General features: G+C 40.2%; 1 protein-coding gene across 3 annotated transcripts in view; it reads right to left on the bottom strand.

The window, feature by feature from the left end:
- Window positions 1-23231, bottom strand: part of numbl (NUMB like endocytic adaptor protein) — a 65619-nt gene that overhangs the window by 9341 nt on the left and 33047 nt on the right. For 2 of the 3 annotated variants that reach the window (XM_085245095.1, XM_085245094.1), the window contains exons 2-5: window positions 10842-10992; window positions 7283-7357; window positions 5909-5983; window positions 1907-2047 (exon numbers count right to left, since the gene is read on the bottom strand). In XM_085245095.1, coding sequence (XP_085101221.1) covers window positions 1907-2047; window positions 5909-5983; window positions 7283-7357; window positions 10842-10967 — 417 coding nt within the window. In that variant the 5' untranslated portion in view covers window positions 10968-10992. Of the gene's footprint in view, window positions 1-1906; window positions 2048-5908; window positions 5984-7282; window positions 7358-10841; window positions 10993-12080; window positions 12196-23231 lie in introns of those variants that run through there. The other variant, XM_085245093.1, reaches the window with a different exon arrangement.

The following is a 23231-nucleotide window of genomic DNA, read 5'->3' as shown; positions in this document are numbered from 1 at the left end:
CCATTAATATTTTCCATCCCTGGTACACTGGCTGCTTGTCTTAGCTTCTTTCTTATACAAAGACAGCCACGGCAATTACAGAACAGAGAGTCCAGTTTAAGATGAGCACACAGTTATGGATATTGTATGGTGGAAATGGAGAGAGACACAAATGGGCAGATAACTCCACTGGCTTCTATCTAATCCCTTCTCCTAATCCCCCAGGTCTGTGCTGCGTCCTCTTCCATCCACATTAATAATCCAACTCGCCGTCTAACTTGATGAAACCACTGTGGGGTTTAGAACCACATTATACTATGCCAGCACTCGTTCTATCGCAGATGTCTTTAAATTTCAGTCGGCTTATCCCAAGGTCATTCCAGTGACACTATTTTAGCGACAGGTAGAGAAAATTCATAAACAATCATTTAATTGGCTACAGCTGTATTTTGAGACACCTGTCACAGAGTGGGTTGTGTTTATGTTTACCTTTTTGAAAGTGATAGGTTTGTAGCTTAAACCTATTCGCTGGAACGTTCAAGATAATTTAATTACACAGCAAAGCAAGACACGAGTAGGCAAAGTTCTTTATGTTTCTCGTGCACGGGAGAGAACTGGACAAACGCCTTTCCTTCGCTCGACCCCAGTTGCTCTCATCTACTCCCCCGTAACACTGCTCTTTTATTGAGGTACATGAATATACATAGGTTCATTAACATATGACGTCTACATACAAACAAAGAGTACCTTGCTTGTGCGTTGTGTAAGTATGTGTGTGTGTGTGTGTGTGTGTGTGTGTGTGTGTGTGTGTGTGTGTGTGTGTGTGTGTGGGGTCAGAGTGTGACCCCATAAATGACTTCCCTAAACCTGCTGATCTGGAAGTCCAGCAGTTCATCTAAACAAAAGGCACTTAGACTAAAACAGATATAGCTTTGTTTATCCTACCATAAAACAATAAGAGAAGGTACAACCTCTCCCATGCTCCCAGGATGTTGGTGTGAATGCCAGAACATTCTGGAATGCACACAAAGTCTTTGCAGACTAATAAGGATCACACATCCTATCACTACACAATCGATTACACACCTCTAAGCATATATGGTTAAATATTTCTAAGCATAAATGACAATAAACAATACAAATCTAACAGACAGATTGCAATGCGTGTTAATATATGAAAAACAACTGAAGATGTATTTTCAGTAAAATGTCTGTTTATTTTTATTCGGTGATTTGTTATTTTAAAAAAAAGAGCTACGAAAAACCCCCTCCAGACATTTTAACAACGTAAATAAATTAAATTTAGAACTGGGATCCAAGTATCTTGTGTGACTTAATGCTGTATGTCTACATAAGAAAATGGAAACATCCAAAGCACTCATGTAGCCATCTATAGACATTACCTGATGGGGGATACATGCTTCCTAACAAATATCCATACAATATACATACAGATGGCACCTTTACCTAATTCAGCAGTGGAGTTATCCAGTTGTGTATGTCCAGACCCGATTCTCTTGACAAAATCCAGAGTGCGTAAATGGCTTTATGATATAGATGAGTCTTATTTTTGTTTAAACCAAACTTTACCAAACACTATTTCACATAAGTGGAAAATATCTGGCATTTTTAGACAGCAGAGATCAAAATTATATTGAAAAACTAAACTTGCACTGTGCCCGTTACTACCTGTTGTTGATACAAGTTGCTGAATTATTATGGTCCCTTGTTGCCACTGCTAATCTCTTCCTGTTTTTAAGCCCCTTTAAAATACTGAAAGCAAACCTCAAGATCTATTTTTTTTAGGAGGGGTGGGGGGGGGGGGGCACAAATGAAAGAATTGTTTGCACTGATATATATAAAAGCTAGAGCAACACAGACATTTTTCCGTATAAATCCTAAAGGGTATCTGGAAGTGTCTACTCACCGAGTCTTTCAGAGCCATGAAGCAGTGGCACATCCATCGTCTTGTAGTCCCATCTCTGCAGATGTAGGAGAAGGCCTTGTCATAGTTACGGTCCGGAGCGCAGAATGAAACCTTCTCTATGGTCTGGTCCACGATGAGGTCCTGAGAGAGGCAGGCAAAGGAAATTAGACAGAGTAAGAGGAGATTATTGCATTTGACTGTGCTCGTATTACACCAAATCCAATTGAATTGTTCCAGCAGGTAGAAGGGTCTCAAACTAACTGCAGCTTAATTGAAGAAAAACAGGAAATATCACTTCAATACTGGGAGCACTAGCTCACAGACCGATCCAATACTTGACACACTGCTTTTAACCTCATTTAACCCCATCAACCCCCCATAAACCTATTTACACATCCACTGATGACAGCAAAGACAGAGACTACAGACTAATGACACCGAAGCCTCTTTTAATCTCTGCAATGTTTCCACAACTTGCCCTTCCTTCAATAAAAGGGTTATTCAGCTGGCTTCAGCATGTATAGTCACTATAGAAGAGACTAAGATGGGGCCACTGTCTTTCTCTGTGTACATAAAGGGGGCCTTCAGCTTACCTCTTTGACTCACCAAAAACAGAAAGAAGAAGAAAAACAAGAGGCATGAGCAAGAAGAAAAGGCAGAAAGAGGATTCACACACACTCCTCCACACACTCCCTTCCTGCCTTGCTGTGTCACAGAGAACAAAGAGACGGGCGGACGAGGGGAGAAGACGAGGGAGGATGAGGATGGGAAAAGGGAAGAAAGGAAAGAGGGATGTGATGAGAAAAAAGTAGAAGAATAACAGCCTATTCAGTGTGGGCCAATTAGTGAATGGAGAGGGATGCTGGTACTGAGGTGAAAGGCTGAGCAGAGACCGACATGTCTGTTTCTTCATCACTGGTATAATGACTTCCTCTGTGTTAAATACAGTATTATGTGTGCGTATTATGTACTGATGTGTTTTCTAGGGATTTATAATTCTCTGTGCTCTTGTGAGGAATATTTGTAATGAGGTGAGCGGGGGTGGGTAACTCAGACCACGGCCTTCTATCAGTGAAAGGAAGAATAAAGCTCGGCAGTGACTCTGGCTGTGTCATCTATGCGGAGGAGTCACTCTGCTGAATGGAATAAGACTTGACTCTTTCTTTCTGCTGGTGATTTATCATGAAGGTCATGCACGTCGCACATATGCACAAGCCCACTGTATACTGATAGACTGTGGGAAAGGTTCTGATAAAGGCTCGTGGGGCTGTTAATAAGAGCATACTAGCTGATTCACAGAGGTTAGCTGATGGCAAGGATTACGAACAGGCAATGAAATAAAACAGGAAGAAAGTGATAAAAGCTGATTGTCTAACAAAAAGTTATTAAGTTAAACTTGTATTAAATTATTTTAATGATTATCATCAATAGTTTACACGTAATTAACCTGTGAAGATGTTGCAGACAATTACGTTTCGGTCATCTCACAGTTAGTTCAGTATTCTCCTTTCTCTCTCTTTTGGGGCTCTAGTATCTTCTGACTGGAATATCTGACTCTTACAGGCTTCAGTGTGTTAACTGTGTCTGCACACTGTTTGTTGTTGGCCAAGGCGTGTACAGCTGGCTAAAAATATTAGAGCTTTTTCTTGCTATAAAAGCAAAAAGACGCCATCAATTTAGTATTTTTACCGGCTGAAAAATAAAAACACTGAGCTAAAGGATGCTAAAACCCTGTGTAGAGCGCTGAATGACAACCTTAATATGCACAATTAGAATTCCTAATGTTCCTACGTAAGTTTAAACCCATTTTATGAATTATTGAATATAAAACATACTGAACTTGCTTTTGCAAGTTCAGTATGTTTCAGGAGTTTATTAATAAATGACGAGTGAGCCTGCTTTTTCTTTCCACAGGTATATTTTAAATTAACCTGTTGTTTAGGTAATGTGGTAGAAGAGAAACAAAAGTGCAAGCCAAAAGAAAACAACCTCTTGTGACTCCACCAAAACCAACGTTTTCTTCTCTTTTGCTGATATTGGTGTTTTTTTAGCTTCAAGGTTAAAGCTGGCTAACACGCTGACTTATAGCAATTAAATCTTATACAAAACCAAAACCTCACTTCTGGCTTCTCTCAGCTTTAAGCTATTCAGTTGCTACAGTTCCAAAAGTTACAGCAATGTAAATCTTTAAACAAATATGGTGATTATGGTTCACAAATACATAGGTTTATTTTAGTTTTTCTATTAGTTTTTTATTACTTTAACCTCCTAGGACCTGGCGTCCACATATGTGGACATCACATTTTGGGTTATTTAGACCAAAATACTCGATTTTGCTCTACAAAGGCCTGATATCCACTTACGAGGACATTATACTGCTACTCTTCTATCGAAATTTTAAATGAATATCCTCATATGTGGATATGAGGACGAATATCCTCATATGTGGCTCTCATTTTTCTTAGAAACAAAAATTAGGTAAAAAAAAAAAAAATCTGCTAATTCTTTGTTTTTACATTCATCAGGTCCCAATCAGCCCAAATGTCAAAGAGAAATTAAAAATGCATGCCGTGGAAGAGTTCGGGTCTTAGAAGGTTAAAGAGCTACTATGAGGTTATCAGCAAACAGGATAATATTTACTGATGGTAGCATCCAGGGTTTTTCTGCTGTGTTATATCATATTTGTTCCGGCTAAAAATACTGCAATGAAGAGCTTCAAGTTTGGATTTGGGAGACAGAAACCTTCTCTACTTTTAAAAGATTAGGCTTAAAACTTTCCTTTTTAATAAAGCTTATAGTTAGGGCTGGATCAGGTGACCCTGAATCCTCCCTTAGTTATGGTGCAATAAAGATAGGTTGTTGGAGGTTTCCCATGATGCAATGAGTGTCTTTCTTCACTTTCTATATGTTTACACACCACTCTGCATTTAATCATTACACTACACTCTGCAGTTATTATTAAACTCTGGCTGTAGCTTTCATCCTGTCTCCCTATATCTCTCTATTATCGTAGGGTCTTTACCTTACAATATAAATCACTTTGAGGTGACTGTTGTTGTAATTTGGTGCTATGTAAATAAAGTTGACATGAAATGAATTGAATTGAAGAACAGAAAGACAACAATAGAACAGATAGACAATAGGAAGGAGGAAGGTTAGAAGGCGAGGAGTGGGACTGAGAGACTGGAAGAGGTGTGGTCGTGTGTGGCCTCTAAACACATTAAAAGAAAAAAAAAAAAGTAAAGCAAGAAAGAGGCTGCTCTATCAGGCTTACTCTCTGCACTGTCTCTGCTGCTCTTTATTGTGCTCTGCTTTCAATAGAACCACAGCGAGCTGCACTCACTGTAGGAGGCCTCCCTGGCCGCCAGACACTCCTCAAGTGCATGTGTGCGTCTGTGTTTACTTGAGTTTCCCTCCCCCACTAAGCACCTTTAGCAAGCAATCATGAGTCACATATGCCAGCTCTGAAATACCACACACACACACACACACACACACACACACACACACACACACACACACACACACACACACACACACACACACACACACACACACACACACACACAGTGTCTCAAAAAAGCCTGGGAGCAACACAGTGGATACACAGTGGACCCCTCTGTTAGGGTCACCAAACTAGGACAGAATGAGAGTTTTGTTGGTGGTCTGAGGATGGCATATGCATGCCTTTACTAAATATGAGAGCAACAAAAAGAAGAAAAAATGTTTCAAATTGAAGTATTAGAGGGAAATAAGCGCATTAGTGGGCTTTATATCTTCTTTTTGACAGGCTAACTCTGTTATTTGTGTCTCTGCCTGTCTTGAGAGGCTGAGACTGAAGACTCAGATAAAATACTAGTGTGGACAAGACTGTAGACATGACAACAAGAAGGCACGACTGTGCACCGTGCCCTTGCTGTCAGGTGAGTGATAACATAGATAAAAAGAGAGATAGAAAGAAGGACAAAACAAGGAGACACATGATAGATAAGCGTTTCTTACCTTAGTTTTGTCATCTACCACCCTGAGTCCATCAGCCGAAACCCACAATACTGCTTTTACTGTCTTTTTCCCGCTCTGGAAAGACAAAGAACATGGGGCACTGAATCATTTAAACCTTTATAGACAAGTAGCAGTATTAAATTGTACTTGAAGCTTATGAGCAAGACTGTAACGCCACCTTTATTCTTGCCTGCTGTTGTGTAAAATGATGACATCCCTGGGATAAATGAGGTAGTGGAGGGTTAAGAAAAGAGAGGCGGGAGCAGCTAAAAACTGTGCCAGCTGGCACTACGAATCATTTTGCCAGAGGTGGGCACCAGGCAGCGCTAATAACACGCTCAACATGGGCCATGCTAAAAATAAACAGACTGAAAAAGCAAGGGCTTCGTGTGTGAATCTGTGTGAATCTGTGAGCGTGCACATGCACACGAATCCGCATCGGAGTTTGTGTGTGCGAGTAAGGGAAACAGAGTCAGAGCTCTGCAGGAAATGGCTTTGAAACCCACAGCGACGCGATAAGGAGCCCCATTTTTGCATAATCCCACTGACAAAAAGAACGAGGGAGCAAGAATGAAGGTGAAGAATCTGACAAATGATGGAGGGAAGAAGAGGCTAAATGATGAGGTGGAGCCAGAGTGGAACTCTGGGAGAAATATTTTAGCTTGAGCAAATGCAGAGAGAAAGATGTTGGTGTTGATGGAGAATGGAGCAAAACAAATTGAAGAGTTTTAGGGATTTTCTGTAAATTGTTATATAAAGTTATACAGTTACATGCCTCCCTGGGGATAAGATAGAAAATGCAGATTCCAAGCTGAAAATGTGGTACTCTAGATTTTAAAGAAAAGTGCAGTTTGATATTAGTTTGTCAAGAAAAGCAGTAGCAGAGAAATAACATGAAAACTGTGTTGTACACGCCTGTCCTTTCTACAACCTCAAGTGTGTGTCTGTGTGTGTGTGGCTGTCTGACACCGGCCAGTCTGAGTCACTCTGTTCACACGCTCCCTGTCCGAATCCAGCTTCCCAGGGGGGCAAACTATGTGTTTACACGAGCATGCGTACGCCCCAGTTTCATTTTCTGCTTGCTTTTCTATGGTGACATCAGATACATATGGAATAGGACCCACCAGAGAGACCAATTAACGGGGTAAAAAAGTAGAAAACAACAAGAAGAACAAGTATTGAACGTGCGTGCATTTGTGCATTTCTTCAGTCAATACACTGGCGCACTGGCTTTGCGCCACCGAGTCTGTAATGAGTTTCTGCAAAGTTTCTGAAGTCCTCTGGGTGCATATTTGTAACTAGCTTCCTGCAACAAAATGTACTTTTAGTAATGCAGCAAAAAGTGTGTGTTAGAAGTGTGTGTGGGTTACTCACAACTTTTAGCTTCTTCACTGCCTCCTCGCATACGTGCATCCCTCTCGACTCGTCCACCTCCACCAACCCCAGGTACTGCAGACGAAACAAAAACAGATGGTTTTAGGTTTTTCCTTTTAACGTTTGATACACCAGGGCTCTTCATTTAAACTTCTTGCAAATGAAACTCATTCAGCTGGAGTGAATAGTGTGAACGCAAAAAAAAACAGTTGGAAACAATCAGGAAGGTCTGATCTGAGAAACACAGGCAGCAGCTGGGCTCATAAGCCGAGAATAAATCTATAATGTAGGTAGGAGTGATGTGATAACGTATGGCTTCTAAAGTAATTACAAGTTTAAAATCAATTCGATATCTAACACGTAGCCAGTGAAATATATAGGTCCCCTTGAGACAAAAAAATTAAAAATTAAAAATTTGCAAATGTGCAATTTGTATATTAAAACAAAGTTAATACTCGGATTGTGAGCTTACTTTAATATCCACTCCTGATGTTGGAGGATGGACTTCCAAGGTTTTTGTTCTTAGTTACAGCTCAGGTTTGGGAGAGCTGAATAAAGGAACTTCACAGAGATAAATTAAGTTTTGTGGGATCGATTATTTAACATCTCTCACACCCCATCACTATTTTGCTTCATTCTCATTGAATTTCAACTCACCTTTGTCCATAAAAGGATAATTAGCAACTGTGATGTTACGTAGGCAACTCTGCATTACATTTAAATATATAGCACTGATTTTCATCTACTAAGTTTTTGTTGTTTTTGGCAGCTATTTAAGTTATTTAAAAGGTATGAGAAGAACGAACTGAAAGAAAATATGCCAAGAAGGCAGGTTGCAAAGTGGCTTGCAGAGAAAGCAGCAAGGGTATGTATGTAAAGTAGCTTATAAGAAGTGCCTTCTATGAGACTTTCCAAAAGACAAAAGCAAACAATAAATTGAAGCATCAGCTGATGTGGGCTGGCTTGAAATCAGCAATTGTTAGCACTTTGAGTGCTCCAGTAGAGTAGAAAAGTGCAATATAGGAACCAGCCCATGTACCATTTACTATGAGCTGAGCTAGATTTTGTGACTTGCCTTAACAAATACTCTGACTATTTTGTGATAGTAAACAACAGGAATTATATTAGTGTCAATGTTACCTGTGAAAGAGGGGGTGTCTGCCCTCTTTTTAAAATGTCAAACAGGCTAATATTGTTAATGTCACAATGGCTGAGCTAACATAGTTTGGTCTGCCACACTATCACAGTTGGCAGCTGTTATTTTACTTTGCTAGCTTGCTAACTGGATATATTACTAAAATAAGACGTGTTGTTAGAGAAAAAATAAAAATAATGATGACCATTACACACAAATTGAAGTCAAAACATAAGTAAGGTTATCTAGAGCTTCATATGCTCTATAACGTAAAGTATGAGAGGCACCAGGCAAATCTTCCAATGGGCCATTTTATCCCACAGTCTTTAGTTTGCAAAAACAACGTTTCTTTCAGCAGTGAGCTGAGCTGACACGTATTCTTTTGGTAGCTACAGTTCAAATGCTTTTGAAAAGGCATTAATAGTTCGTGACTCATTTAGAATTTAAAAAACACTGAGAAAGCACTGAAAAAAAAAAGATGGCTGAGCGAGCATGGAGGTAAAAACAACATATAAAGAGACAGAGGCTTTTATGCTTACATCTCTTGCTAAAGCTCTGAGCTCCACTTCAGTGCCCATCTCATCGCTAGCTCTTTGGACCATTACCATCAGAACCGTTTTCCATTAGCCTCAGCCCCACACGAAGCCTTTTCTTATACTCTCAGCTTTCTTTGTTGCCTTTATCTTTTTGCTTTGTATTTCTCTCCTGGTCCATTCAGTCTGCGGTCTTTCTTTCCTTTCACTTATCTTATCTGGTCCTATCTATCTCTCATTTCAAATCTGAAAATGTCTCTCCTTACCCTCTGTGCGCCCTCATTCCTCACCTTGTCATTTCCTGTGCTCTCTGTAATCTATAACCTTACCTCATCGTCACTCCTCTTTCTCTGGTTTCCATCTCCCTCCCTCATTCTCTCTCCAGCCCTTCTACAAATCACTTTAGCTCTCAAGGATGGCCATACAGTACATGCTCAGAACGGAGCTTGTTATCAGTAAATTGGCCCATTAATGACGGCCCTTCTTTGCATTTATGGCATGGGAGGCATTCAGCTACTGAGGTAGAATATGGATCAGTGCTTTACTACTGATGGTTCTTATAAAGATCAAAGGTCAGAGCCAAAGTATCCTGAACTGTATCACACAGCCTAACCATAGGCATTACATTAAAAAGTATATTTGCTTTCTTTAGGTACTGTAATAATATGAACAAAATAGAAAGAATAGGATTTATGCTATTGTTATTAGTGCTGTCAGCATTAATCTCGTGCGTGGGGCTGGACGGCGTCAACGCATTAGCGCTGTCCGGCCCAGGCACAATCCGCGTTAACTCGCTAACAGAGATTTGCCGCGTTAATGCGGTTATGGCGTTAACATCATTTTAACGAGATTAACACTGACAGCACTTTTTTTCTGTCATATATGTCTGTCATATATATATTTATTTATTTATTTATTTTTGTAATTCAGATAATATTCAGACTTCAAAAAAGCTGGTGGCAGCAAACAACTAGCTTAGCTTTGCATTAAACTAACAGACCGCACTGCTAAGATAAAGTGATAATTACGTGAGAATCTTGTGCACCCTTTATTGCTGAATGCATTTATACAGCACTGACTTTACTTATTAATAAGGGCCAGTCTCCGGGGCTTAAAAACAAAGCAAAGGCAAAATGCAATTCATTAAATAGCCACTTAAAAGCCCAACATTATAACAGAGATAAACATGTTTGCATCTTGACTTTAAAAAAAGGTTTTGTTTTCTTTAGGTAATTTCCCACCCTCTGATATCTATAAGAGAGTAAATATAGCTTTCGATTGTGCTGAAAGTATTTAGGACATGGCTGATATTACTGGCATATTCGGTGCCATCTTGTCTAGTTCAACAATCAGTTTGTGTAAAAATGTGATCTCATTTTGTGTTTTTGTGATAAGGCTATTTTAGTTGAGGCTCGCTCTGAGCAGCTCCACTAGCCAGCATCACTGCTAGCACATAAGATCTTGCCTAACTATTATCTCATAGTCTTAACTCACTTGCTTTTTCATACTTAACATTAACCTCCTAAGACCCAAACTCTTTCATGGTATGCATTTTAAATTTCTCTTTGATATTTGGGCATATTGGGATCTGATGACTGTAAAAACAAAGAACCACCAGATTTTTTTTTAACCTAATTTTTGTTTCTAAAAAAAATGCGAGCCACATATGAGGATATTTGTTTTAAATTTTGATGAAACAGAGGCAGTATAATGGCCTCGTATGTGGATATCAGGCCCTTGTAGAGCAAGATTTTGTACTTTGGTCTAGACAACCAAAAATGTGATGTCCACATATGTGGACGCCAGGTCCTAGGAGCTTAAAAGAAAGAAAGAAAGAAGAAAATAAATAAATTAGGCTTAGATTAACTGAATATCGACTGTAGATACTTACCCGAACAGCAAAGTTGCATTTGCCCTTGCGTACAGCCTCCTCGTCAGCCTGCCATTGATGCGGTCTGCTGGCCTCTGGCACATAGGTGGGCTTCTTCCTCCTCAGGCTCTGACGAAGCTTGTTCATCTCCGGGGTCACGTGCTCCCTGGTACTGCAGACACAGAAAGGGATGCAAGTTTAGTTGCGGAAAACTGGAAGGCCATAGAGTATCTCTGTACTCAACAAAGGAAAAATGACAACCACCTGAGTGTCATTACCACAAGCACAGAACAATATTTTTTTTTAAATTACATTCATTTAATAGCAATTAAATAGTCAGGCACATTAAAAAAATATTTAAATGCAAAAGTGCCAAACTATAATTGAATGAAATGCCACTTGAGAGAAACCAGAGTCCTGTATTTCATATGGTATTATGAGAGAAGTGGGAATGATTTTGTTGATTGGCTGGAGCTCATTAAGTTATAATCATCTCTAACAAGGCAGTCAGTACATCAGTGCCACAAACACTTCCCATCACAATGCTCCATTGATTCTCCATTCAGACGCAGGCTGTACAAATCGCACAGGTAGAACATTAATGAACACAAAAGCACCGGGCACGCTTTCATCTCTCGAAGAAACACCAAGAATGCTGAGCGCATGCTAATCAGCACACATGTGTGCTCTCCACTCCTCCTGTGAACAATCCTCCCTCCGCTCCCTAATTAGACCATTCAGCCCGCTGGCCTGTTTAGCGCGTGCTAATTTCCCAGCATAATGAAACATGATGCCATCAAAACATGACCTGCTTTAAAAAAATAATTACTGTTTTCATTCCTCCACACTCACATCCCAGCTTCAACAGGACATCTGAAGTACAATAAAAACACCTCTTTCCTCATTTGAGTCCTTTGTCTTTATTGACTAAATTAACTGCATCATCAGCTTCCTTGTTGTCCAAGTCAAAAGTTTCAAATTGGACTAAGCAGTCAGTCTATTCTGTTTTTCTTGTCCTCAATCTCTGAACACAACTGGTCTCTTTTCTCTACACAGTATAAGGGATCTGCTTAGAGATACACGAGCAAGGCCCAGTTTGTAAATCTGCAATATCAAACCAGGAAGAGTGCTAGAAAAAAAGGCTTGCATAAAATTATTACTATAAGATAACAATATATTAGAAATGCTTATCTCATGTCGTATTCTTCCATATATCTTGGATTAATAAGAGTAAAGATCGAGCTTGTTTTATTCGCTTACCATTTGGATGATCCATAAATCGGCATTCCAGCTTTTACAGGGTAAGAGAGCACATTAATCTTACACTGAAGACATACGATGTCCATATGTAAAGTGGTGATCTCAACACTGAAGGGCAGAACGCTTCTCTCAGCTCTACCACCACGGGGCCAAATTTATACTCAATATATAGTTGGACACGTCACTTCTCATAATTGCTGCCACCCTGATGGTAATGCTGCCAAAGACTGGTGTACCGGAAGTGTGTTTGCAATTCGCCATTCTTGTGCACCACACACACTCCCTGTGTAATGCAGAGTATTCAAATGCAACAGCTCAAGTGGCTTTACTCATGTCTGGCATGTGAGGCATGTGCCATCTGCCAAGAGTAGATACTCATACACACATACACAGACAAAACATACCCACAAGCCCATCTGCAGCTCGCCGCACATGTCGAGGTTTGTGCCGCTCATATGTGGGAAAAGTGCCAGCTGACTGGCACCTGGCTGGCACGCCCCCAGCACTGCTGCAGCAGGTGTGAACGGGCGTGAGCGAAGGGGTTACAGAGCTTTACATAACGCCTCACAGCAGAGGTAGAAGGGGGCTGGGGTGGCTTAACTCATGTCTGGCATGAGTAAAAGGACCCTGTAAATTAACAGACCCAGTAAAGGAAGTACTGGGTAAGGAATACAGGACACCCTCATATGGTCTAGGACAGCGGGGGAGGAGTAGTGAGCGAATGGCACTGGCATCCGATGGCAAACCACATGGGAGAGACGCAGAAATGAACCAAGGATACTGGGACAAGTTTTTTGAAAATATGAGATAAAACTACTGGGAAAAGAGAGGAATGAAGTACTGAGGTGAGAGAATTGGAGTTATAATACACTAAATGATCCTGTTCATCATCCATCGTCTAGTCTTAATAAAAAGGGAATTGTGTGGGAGTAGAGTAGCTTAACAGATTCACAGGTCAGTACACTACAAGCATGAGGGCCGAAAGTCAGAGAGAGCAACATCCAGCAATAATGCAGATTTTTTAAAAATGCATCAGTAAATACATTTTTAAAAAACCCAACTGCTTATCCAATGGTAAGTAGGGTATCTGCTCAGTTATATTAAATATAAAAATGAACTGCATATTTGAGAACCTAAACATGATTGAAAACTCGTGTTAGGTCGCGAGTGAATTGACTTATTTTATTGGTCCCTTAAAATTCCAAACCTTATACGAATTTAACACATATATAAAATTTGGTACACACGTGTCATAAGACACAAAAAAAAAAAAATTCCTCTTGGATCCACGCCCTGGACCCTGAAGGAAGTTCTCCATTTTGAATTTCTACATGAAGTTTTCATCGACGGTTTCACATATTTTACACAGCAGCATCACATATAATGAGTGGATGCTTCTTATTCTGGATTCAAGAGAAGTTCAGTCCACACAGCTGCAATAATTTTAGCTGCGCCTTGGTCTCCCTCTATTGTTTTCTCTAGTGTAACTTTAGCGTTCACTAACCTGATGCTTGCTGTAATTATTTATTGGAAAGATAATATTCATTGGTATCAGTTTTCTCATCTAAGTCAAAGCACTAAATGAACTCATCCAGGCTACAATGAAAATACAGGTGAACGCAGGTTGATGGGCTTTCTCATGATGTGCACGGTGGCGTGAAATGAACAAAACTATCTGGTAGTAAACATTTAATAATAGAGAGACACATTAGGGCCGTGAAACTGCCAAACATTGAAATGGTGAAGTCGTTGCATAGCTGTGACCTAGCCCTGCAAAACTAGAACCATCTGCAGTGAGGGGGGAAAAAAGATGAGAGCCAGACAGAGGGGGTGGGTTGGCGAGCATCAAAATAAATCTATAAATCAATGGCACAAATTAAATCCCACTCCCTTTATGAACCCACGCAAAACTCGTAAGCACTTCAGTGTAGCCTACACAAACAAGAGGCCCGGTGCCAAAAAAGCACATAGTTGTTCCCAGTTTAGTGTTTGAGTTTGCAGCCATCTGGAATGTATTGTTGGGGAGATGGCAAGCAGGACAACTTACGGCCATATGATGTTATGTCGTGGAAATTTCTTTCACCCGAGCCGACCTCCTACTCTGGTCCTCCCTATTCCTTCTTCTTAACTGTTACTTACACTGCAGATCTCCTCTTGATCAAAAAAGATGCGGAGACAGGCGCAAAAACGAGCCCGAAGCTAAACGTCGGCAGCTCTGCCGATGCGAATGTGTGAAGAGCTAGCCTACGCGTACAGACTAATAAATGTGGTGAAAAGAATTTTTACATCTTGCTCTGGCTTAAGTTGGTATTTTAACTGTGAGATGGTTGGTGGTTATGCGTGCGTGGGATTCACTATAATTATCAGTAATAACAGCACGTTCCCGAATATATGTATATTACAAATGTCTTGTATTTGTCTCACCTCTGTATTAACAACACATGATCTGTGTTAAGACTGCTTGTGCGTCCAGCTGCGTTTTGTGCCTGCCAGATGTGACTCCGATTGATTTCTTTGGCACAATGCCTCTCTTTCACACACACACACACACACACACACACACACACACACACACACACACACACACACACACACGTAACGTCCCTCCCTGATCCAGATGTTCCGTGTTCAACATCGGCCCAGAGATTTTGGCAAAATGGGACATACTCCTCCCTCACACATCTCCTCAACCAGATGCTCAAGAAAAACACAGCTCAAACAAGAAGAGGAGTAGGGGTGAGAGCGGTGATGTTACCACACACACACACACACAATGACTCACTGCCACCTCGTATTACGGAAAGCCATATGTGTGTGGAGCTCCAAAGAAACTAGGAATGGACATAGAGAGGTGGAGCAAGTCTCCAGTGTGTGTGTGTGTGTTTAAGCGTGTTTATCTTTGTGAGTGCAGTAACAGAGTATTGCCTTGGCTTAGTCATCACAGTGCTGACCACTTTATCTGGACACACTGTACCCACTCTACTAAAGTCCGGCTTTGGCTCTTTGGCTGTGCAAATAAGACGCTGAGGTGTTTCGCTAAAGCTGCGAGTATGACTCACAACTTTAAAGTCATAGTGGAATGGGAAAGTATCAAAGGTCTCTATTACCACAGCAGCATGCAGGAGCGAGAGTGTATTATACTCTGAAAAGATGGGTGGGTTATAACCTCCACAGTGGGTTAACAAATTACAACACATACATTACTGGTCCTAAACTCAGTAATCACATTGTAATTGCAAACAGCCATGTCAGTTGTGTTACATAAGTTCGAAATGATCTGCATAATGGTTGGATTTTTGATAACTCTTTAAACTTGCTTTTTTTTTTAAGCACGGCCAACAAAACATGAATATTACCTAAGCTTTTTTAATCTAAACACAGATGTGTCCCTACAAAGTTCAGCTCATGCATGTTATCCTTTTGGCTCAGTCACACTAGAGTAAAAATAGGACAGCAACCTCCTTGCAATTAGGAAAACTCTCACCGGTTTTCCGGATATTGCAGTAAAAATTTTTGGGACAGATTCACAAGTAGTTGGAGCGACAGACTGGTTCCCCAAGAAGATGACCATGCTCCATCTGAACTCCATCTTATCGCTGTTTTATGACCGTCTTGATCCACCAAAGTGACTCTGAAAATGCTAACTGACTGTGAGTGCTTGCAGACACGATCACCATCTGCAGAGCAACCACATCAACGGCAAAGATATCGCAAGTGCATTGCACACTTTCGTAATAATTTCGTTTTCCCAAGTGTGACTGCAGCATAATTAGCATAGTGTTTGTGCAATATGCAAGCATTCTCAAGTTTATGAGCTTAGAATGTTTTCCTGCCTTCACGATTCCCTTCAGTGTTAAAGAAGGGAATCTAAAATACAGGACTTTTATCTATCTTGAAGTCTTACAAATCAGAAACAATAGGCAGGCCCTTTATCAAAAAAACAACTGTATTGTCTTGTTTTAGCACTTATTACACTTTATAGTGTAATAAGTGCAGATACTATCCCACAGCTGAAGTCCTACGTATTTACCTTTGAAAAGGAATTTCTCTGCTAAGAAATTGTAATATGGTGGTGTTGGGTCGGCAGCCAGCTTTTCTGCTCCAAACCAAAACAATGAAAACATTACCCTAATAGGCAATGTTTGCATAAATCAGCAAACACATCGGGTGCAGGCACATTATGCTGACACGATGCGCACACACGCAGTAAAAACTGACCCAGTTTGTGGTCCCTGCAGACTTCACACACTGACACTGAGTGACCCACATAGAGACACTGACACATACTACCATTACTATTATCCCCAAGTATGTCTCTCTGTGTCTCATACTCCCTGAAAGTGACAGGTGGTGTGTGTGTGTGTGTGTGATTAAAGTATAAAGGAGTGTGATGCAGCGGACATAAACCAGGGCACTTGTATTTAGACTGAAGTTTGTCCCAGGACGGGATGCAGTGCAGTGTTTTAATAATCTAAGCAGGACTATGTATGTTTATGAGGGAGAAGGATACAGATACAGAGAGTGTGTTTTGTGCGTCTCTAAGCCTTTGTTACTTCCTGGAAACAACTCCCTCCCTGCAGGATTTTCAGTATGTTCAGTAAAGTACTTGAACTTACTCTTATATCCAATATTTCATTCTTACTGTGAATTACAACAAGCTATCTGGGAAAATTCCTGTATTGTTTGCTCCACAGACCTATAACAATATTGGTTCATTTAAACAAAATTAAACAAACAAAAAACTCCCTAGTTTTGATACCTGAATGCAGTTAGTTACTACAGAAATCTTGGACATGGTAACCCATTAGCGACCTCTTAACCAACGCAAACATTGGATCCCACCTCGACAACAAACTACAACAACTAAAGCCTGGCCAGTATTTCCAGCTGCTATTAGCTATTTGCTGATCTATTTGTGTCACCATTTATAACAATAAGGGGAAATTTAAAAAGTAAAGAGTGTTTACGATGCATAGTTTGTACACCAGGCCACCCTGCAACTAGGAACACTAAAAAAAAAAAAACACACAAAAAAAACCCCACACACAAGAACTAACCGATCCAAGCAGAGTTACACAGACTGTCATTGAATAAATAGGGAAATCTGTTTTTGAATGTGTCTGAAAAAATAATAATCGGACGATACATATCAGATTATCGGATTTTAAAATGGCCAAATATTAGGTTTTAATCATAACACTGCTAAATTAAATATTTAAACTTAAACTTTCACATCCCCAAAGTCTTTGCATTTCAAAAACGGAGAAAAAAGAACAGCAACGCTTGTCAGAAAAAGAAAGAACCAGAGCTCAAACACTTGTAAAAACTTAAAATGTACAAACTGAGTTTGCGCTCCCTCGTCTGAAGCTATATGAAACATTTATACCCTAAGGTGTAGTAGTTACTGCGAACAAATCTAAAGCAGAGCCTCTCTGGGAAGAGCAGATACAGATCAGTGGAGTGCTGTATACACTGTGGAGGCAGCTTTCCTGTAAGCGTGGAGGTTTAAATGCATCAAAACTGCTCCCTTCTGTCGAGATTAGGAATTTGTACAGGCTGATGTACAGTGGCAGCTGAAGCAGAGCCATGTGTTAAACCATCAGCCTGGCACCCACTGTGGCTATTGTCTCCATCTCTATCTCCCTCTCACTGTTTCTCTCCTCCACACACACACACACACACACACACACACACACGTGCCTCAGTTTGCTCCATAAACCAGGCCCAAGTCTTAAAAAGAAAGTGGGTTCATAGATCTCTCAGTCATTGAAATTCAGGGCCAATCCGCAATCCATAGTAGTTTTCTTTAATGCACTGCTTCTCACACTGTACTCCTGCTTAATACTGCTCATAACACCATGTAATATAGTGTACAGGCATGTCCTTGAATGATTTTCTCCTCTTCAAAATGCATTATTTATGAAGTCAATTCCCATGCCTTTAGATTCCCCTCAGTGTGTACCTGCACTGTGAGCAGGGTTAATTATTTTACAAAATCTAACAAAGAAAGAGAAAACTGTGCCTGGGAAGAGATCCTACCTCTGTCTAACTTCATTGTCAGCAAATAATTCAATACCCACCAGCATATAAACTCTGAATAACTGGATTTATTTAAAAAAAAAAAATTTTGTGAAAGGAAATCACATGGTCAAGTCTTTTCTCAGTGGATTTGACTCAACATGAAAATTGCAAATGTGATAGAAATGAGTGGATATATCAGAAGGCCTGCAGTATATCATTTTAGATACAATTCTTAAATCCCTTAAAAAAGCTGGATCAGCTCTAAACATCCAATACTGGTTACTGTATCCCCTTCTATAACAGATCAGTCATATTTTCAAGCGACAACTAACAGTTATCGCTACAGCAATTAGCTCCGCCCCACCCATCATCTCGGCCATATTGATTATGTTGTAATTGTCACTGCAGTCTATAAGCCATGACTTCTCTGTGGAGAACAACTTCGATGAATTATATGAAGGCAAGAGTGAGAGTGTGTGAGTGAGTGTGTGCTTGCGTGGTGTGTTATAAAGTCGATACGCTTACCAGACACCAATTGGATTGACTCCGACTGGTAGACGTACAAACACACCCTGTCCTTCCTCTGACCCTCTAATGCAACATGATCTTTTAGGGGGGTTCTGGGCAGTTTGAGACCTTACTGAAAGCTGTCCCAATATAATTATGTACAGAGTGTGCACAAGTGTGCGTGTGAAAGCGAGACAGTGAATGCTCATCCTGGTTAATGCAATTGAATGGCCCTCTGTGACTCAAAACAAAGTGACAATTTAGGGCACTATTGCAGCAAAGGGTGATTAGAGCATGAGAAACAGGTTCTCATCGGGATGGTAAGCACTTGTAGTAGATGGAGGTGACTCAACCAGCTGACCCAGGATCAGTTCTTTCATTTTTCTTTCATCTAAACTGATTTACTGAAACTAATTTCTCACATTGAGGCAATATGCCAGAAAGTTACACATGAACTATACTTCTGCTAAACAGAACCCGATTTTAACCCTACACCGCAACCTGACGTGCACCTCCCAAGAAATGTAGCTACACGTCAGGTCGACGCTAGGTCTTTCACTGCACAGAAAAACAATGCGAACACATAAGCGCCAGTTGTGAAAAGTAATGCCTTCCAAAGGCTATGTCTACACTAGCCCGGATAGATTTGAAAACGGCGTTTTCGTCTAAAAAAAACGCTCCGCGTCCACACTAGCGTTTTCAGTCATTTTCACAGAGTTGTGCGTCCACATTGAAACGATCGAAAGCGCTTACGTTCCAGTACTGCGCATGTGTGAAATGCAAGAAGATTCGGCCTGCCTCATTTCTGTCTGCCGTTTGTTTACTTTCCAGCTCTTTGAAACGTCGCGGCAAAATGTCGGGGAAAAGCACCGAGTTTTTTAAATGGACTAACAATGAGGTGGAGTTGCTGCTGCGAGTAACACAAAAGCACAAAGTCGCATAAGCGAGTGGGAATTAAAGAATTTGAAGAAAAGCTATCTGAAGCATGTACAGACTGATATTAATCTTTAATAGGGCTGTCAAAACTGAACGCAAACAAAACAACGGCTGTATAATGCCCTCCGCTATTTTTAATTGGTCACATGACTGCATCATATGACTAACATGCATCATCGATTTCGAAAGTCTCCGTTTTCACTGTCCACACTGCGACGCAAAAGCACCGTCTTCAAATGTATGTGTTTTCGAGAGCATTTTGAAAACGCTGCGTTTTCCTTCGGGGAATACGCCGTCTCCGTGTGTACGGGAGGCCAAAACGGAGAGAAAACGCATTAGTGTGGACGTAGCCTAATTATGAGCAGGGACGACTTCACCGGCTGCCACTGAGACTGTAACAAAGAGCAAATTACGCTACTTCTCCTTTGACAGATGACCTCATGAACGTCATCATGTCAACTTGTGCTAGTTTTCTTTGATACAACACGGCTTCCACTTCAGTGAATTATGATCCTACTTAGAGTAAAACTGATGATAAAGCAGGTTATCAAAGTTTCATTAAGAAAAGACACAGACAGGAAAAAAGTGTGTTATTGAAGGCTTCAAAACAGTAGTCCTCAAACCAACATCACATTAGCTACATCAATCATACAGTCTACCTGCACACAGGTGCCACAGCTGCAATCGATGAAAGTCAAACCAAGTATAGCTAGCTATAATGGATGTTTACAGTCAAATCTGTGGCCAGGTATTTGACCTCTAACCATTGTTTTCTCCTCCAAATACGATGGTCCACATGCTTGTGTTTCTTTCAATAGACTTTAGCAACCTTCCTATGTTACCAGGTCACAGACAGCAAAGCGGTACGTAGGTACACTTAAGGAATAATTTTTTACTCTCAAAAAAATGTTAAAAAATAAAAGTAAAATGAAACTGAAATATTTAAAAGCAAAGCTTAATTTATTTAAATCTTTGATCTTTAAGGAAGATGTGCTCGTTATAAACTGAATGTATATCGATAAAGTAAATTTCCTTTGGCCACTTCTACGTATCAAACAAAATTACATTAAAAATTTACATGGAATTCAATTAATAAAAGTCAGCATTTTGGGCAGATAGTTTTTTTAATATATAATATAATGTTGCTAGAAGGAATGTGAAAAAATATGACCATTTGTTGCTTTTATAAATCTGATATCACTGTAGCTCAATTCACAGGTTATTGCCCATAAAATAACGAATGTGAACGTTGTCACTGAGCACAGTTTCAATGAAGATCCATTAGGTGATCGTGGTCTGCAAGTTTCACTAAAATCTGACCAATACTCTAGGAGGAGTAGCAATTCTTATGAATTGCAGACAGACAGACTAACGCCTGACGGGTGAGCTGTCCTTCAGACAGTGAGCTAAAGATGCTAATCAGTACTACCATCAAAAATGACGACAAACAAAAGATTATAGCAACAAAAAATATGAGCTATAATTCATGACAAAAACTAAAACAAACTGAAATTTATGGCATGTTTTGCTTTCGCATTTTGTTCGACATCTACGCTTGTCTGAAACTTCCAACTCTTGCCTGTTTTCCCATTTGTAGTATATAAATACGCATGATCAGTGCAGTGCTCCAGGCAGCAAAAAATTCCAGTTGCGACGGGGCTATTAATGATGCATTCACAGTGTGTGGGAGAAAAAAAAACTCACAGTGAATTGCATGCTTAACAGCTTAATATTTTCCTGACAATTAATACCTGATGGTTACGATAGAGCCATTTTAACAACATGGAAAAACTCGGGAGGCATTGAGTATATTCGATATATCGCCCACCCCTACTTCGAGTGAAATTTCTGTGAGAACTATGAAAAGGAATAGAAGCAGGAAGCAGCATTCCAGAGTTTTCTCTAAGAAAGTAAAACATACAACAGCTAATAGGTGTTACACCAAGTAGCATTAGCTAAATTTAGCTAGTTAGCTTGAATTCTATGCTAACGCTATTTTACACTTGCACGCCTTTTTTTAAATATATATATATATATATATATATATATATATATATATATATATATATATTTACATTTGTTAAATAGATTTAGGAATTGGACATTATTGAAACCCTTTAAACAAACCCTTTTAAAAACAATGTGTTACAAAGATTCCATGATGCATGATATGTAACAGCACTGCCAAAATAATGGTAACATATACTATTTTGTGTTATGCTAACAATTTAAATATGCACTACTCTTAAGGGAAGTTCCTTACCCCCAGTTTACCTATTACTACTACTCATAACCGCAAGCAAACACAAAAATGCATAATTTCCTCAGAGATTAATAAAGTATTCGGATTCTGATTTTGAAAACAAAGTTTTCAAATGTACATGCCATTTTTCTTCTGTTCCCAGTTCGCCTATTCAAGCCAAAAATCTAATAAGTCTGAGATCAGATAAAGTCAGTGGAAGAAAATGTAATCTTCCCCTGAAAGAAAAACAAATTTCATTGCCGCTATATAATAAAGCAGGAACAAAAGTGGGGGAACAATCGATGTCGTGGGTGAGGAGGTCAGAAAAAAATAAACATCCTGAAATTAAAATTACCTGCTTCCCACTGCTTTCTGCAAATAGGGTTGAACTGGGAAACTTTCAATTACATTCTGTTACCTTTGCAGAGGGAGTGCGAAGCCGTAGAGAAGCACGTGCGTGTACATTCAGGCACGCACATACACATACACCTCCTCCTCATCACCAGGAGACGCACACGCAGCTCCCACACCTATTATCCTCTTCCTCCAGGCTAATCACAAAGCTGTGTCCCTGCCCCTCCTGTTTCTGTTTCAATTCCCACCCACCCAAGTTAAGCCTGGAGAGAGGACTATCTATATCAGTGTTGGCGTGTGTGTTTGTACAAGGCGACTTGCCTCCTCTCCCCTTTTTTTTGTACCAGTACCCTTCTGTGTATACTTGAATCTTGTCATACCTGTGTGTGTGTGTGTGTGTGCGCGCGCGTGTGTGTCTGAATGGGTTCCAAGGCACAAAAGAGAGGCAGATTAACATAACAATATCCAAATCCCCTTCTGCCCTTGGAACAGCAGGCAAAGAAACCAGGCTAGCTTTATGTGTATTTGTTCCTGTCTGCGTGCTTCTATATGACCTTATATGAGTGCATCTTTGTGCGTCTCCATCTGTACCAAAAGCGTGGTCACGATTGTGCGCCTGGGGTGTGTCTGTAACAGTAACAGAAAAAGTATGTGTGTGTGTGTGTGTGTGTGTGTGTGTGTGTGTGTGTGTGTATGCTAATCTAAACACAGCGCACCCAGGCGTGAAGTGGAGCAGTCTAGTCAATATGCTCCAGTATCATATTGTCATGCTGTGTTTCCACTTTGTATTCCCTGCTATCAGTTCAGGCCAGAGCCACAGGTCAGCTTATCGGTTGTACTACACTTGTGATGTGACAGCAAAGTGCGCGGCCCACTTTCATCTCTAGGGTCAGCGAATAAATCTACAAACCAAGGAAATCGTAGAATAACCAGCAGATACTGCAGGCAGGAGACATATTGCATACAAATCTGCAACTCAATGAAAGTCTTTGACCTAATGCTGTGTTTTAAATAGCATGCTTCTACACTACTTACACTCGATATTTTGAGTCCATAAGTGTTTTCCCAGCACATGAAGTGCTCTGCAAGTA

This window comes from Mchenga conophoros, linkage group LG14 (genome assembly GCF_057382185.1).
Source record: "Mchenga conophoros isolate Kocher_MC1m ecotype Shallow Benthic linkage group LG14, M_conophoros_male_GT1.1, whole genome shotgun sequence".
Classification (NCBI taxonomy): domain Eukaryota; kingdom Metazoa; phylum Chordata; class Actinopteri; order Cichliformes; family Cichlidae; genus Mchenga; species Mchenga conophoros.
This window is presented reverse-complemented; position numbering and strand designations above follow the sequence as displayed.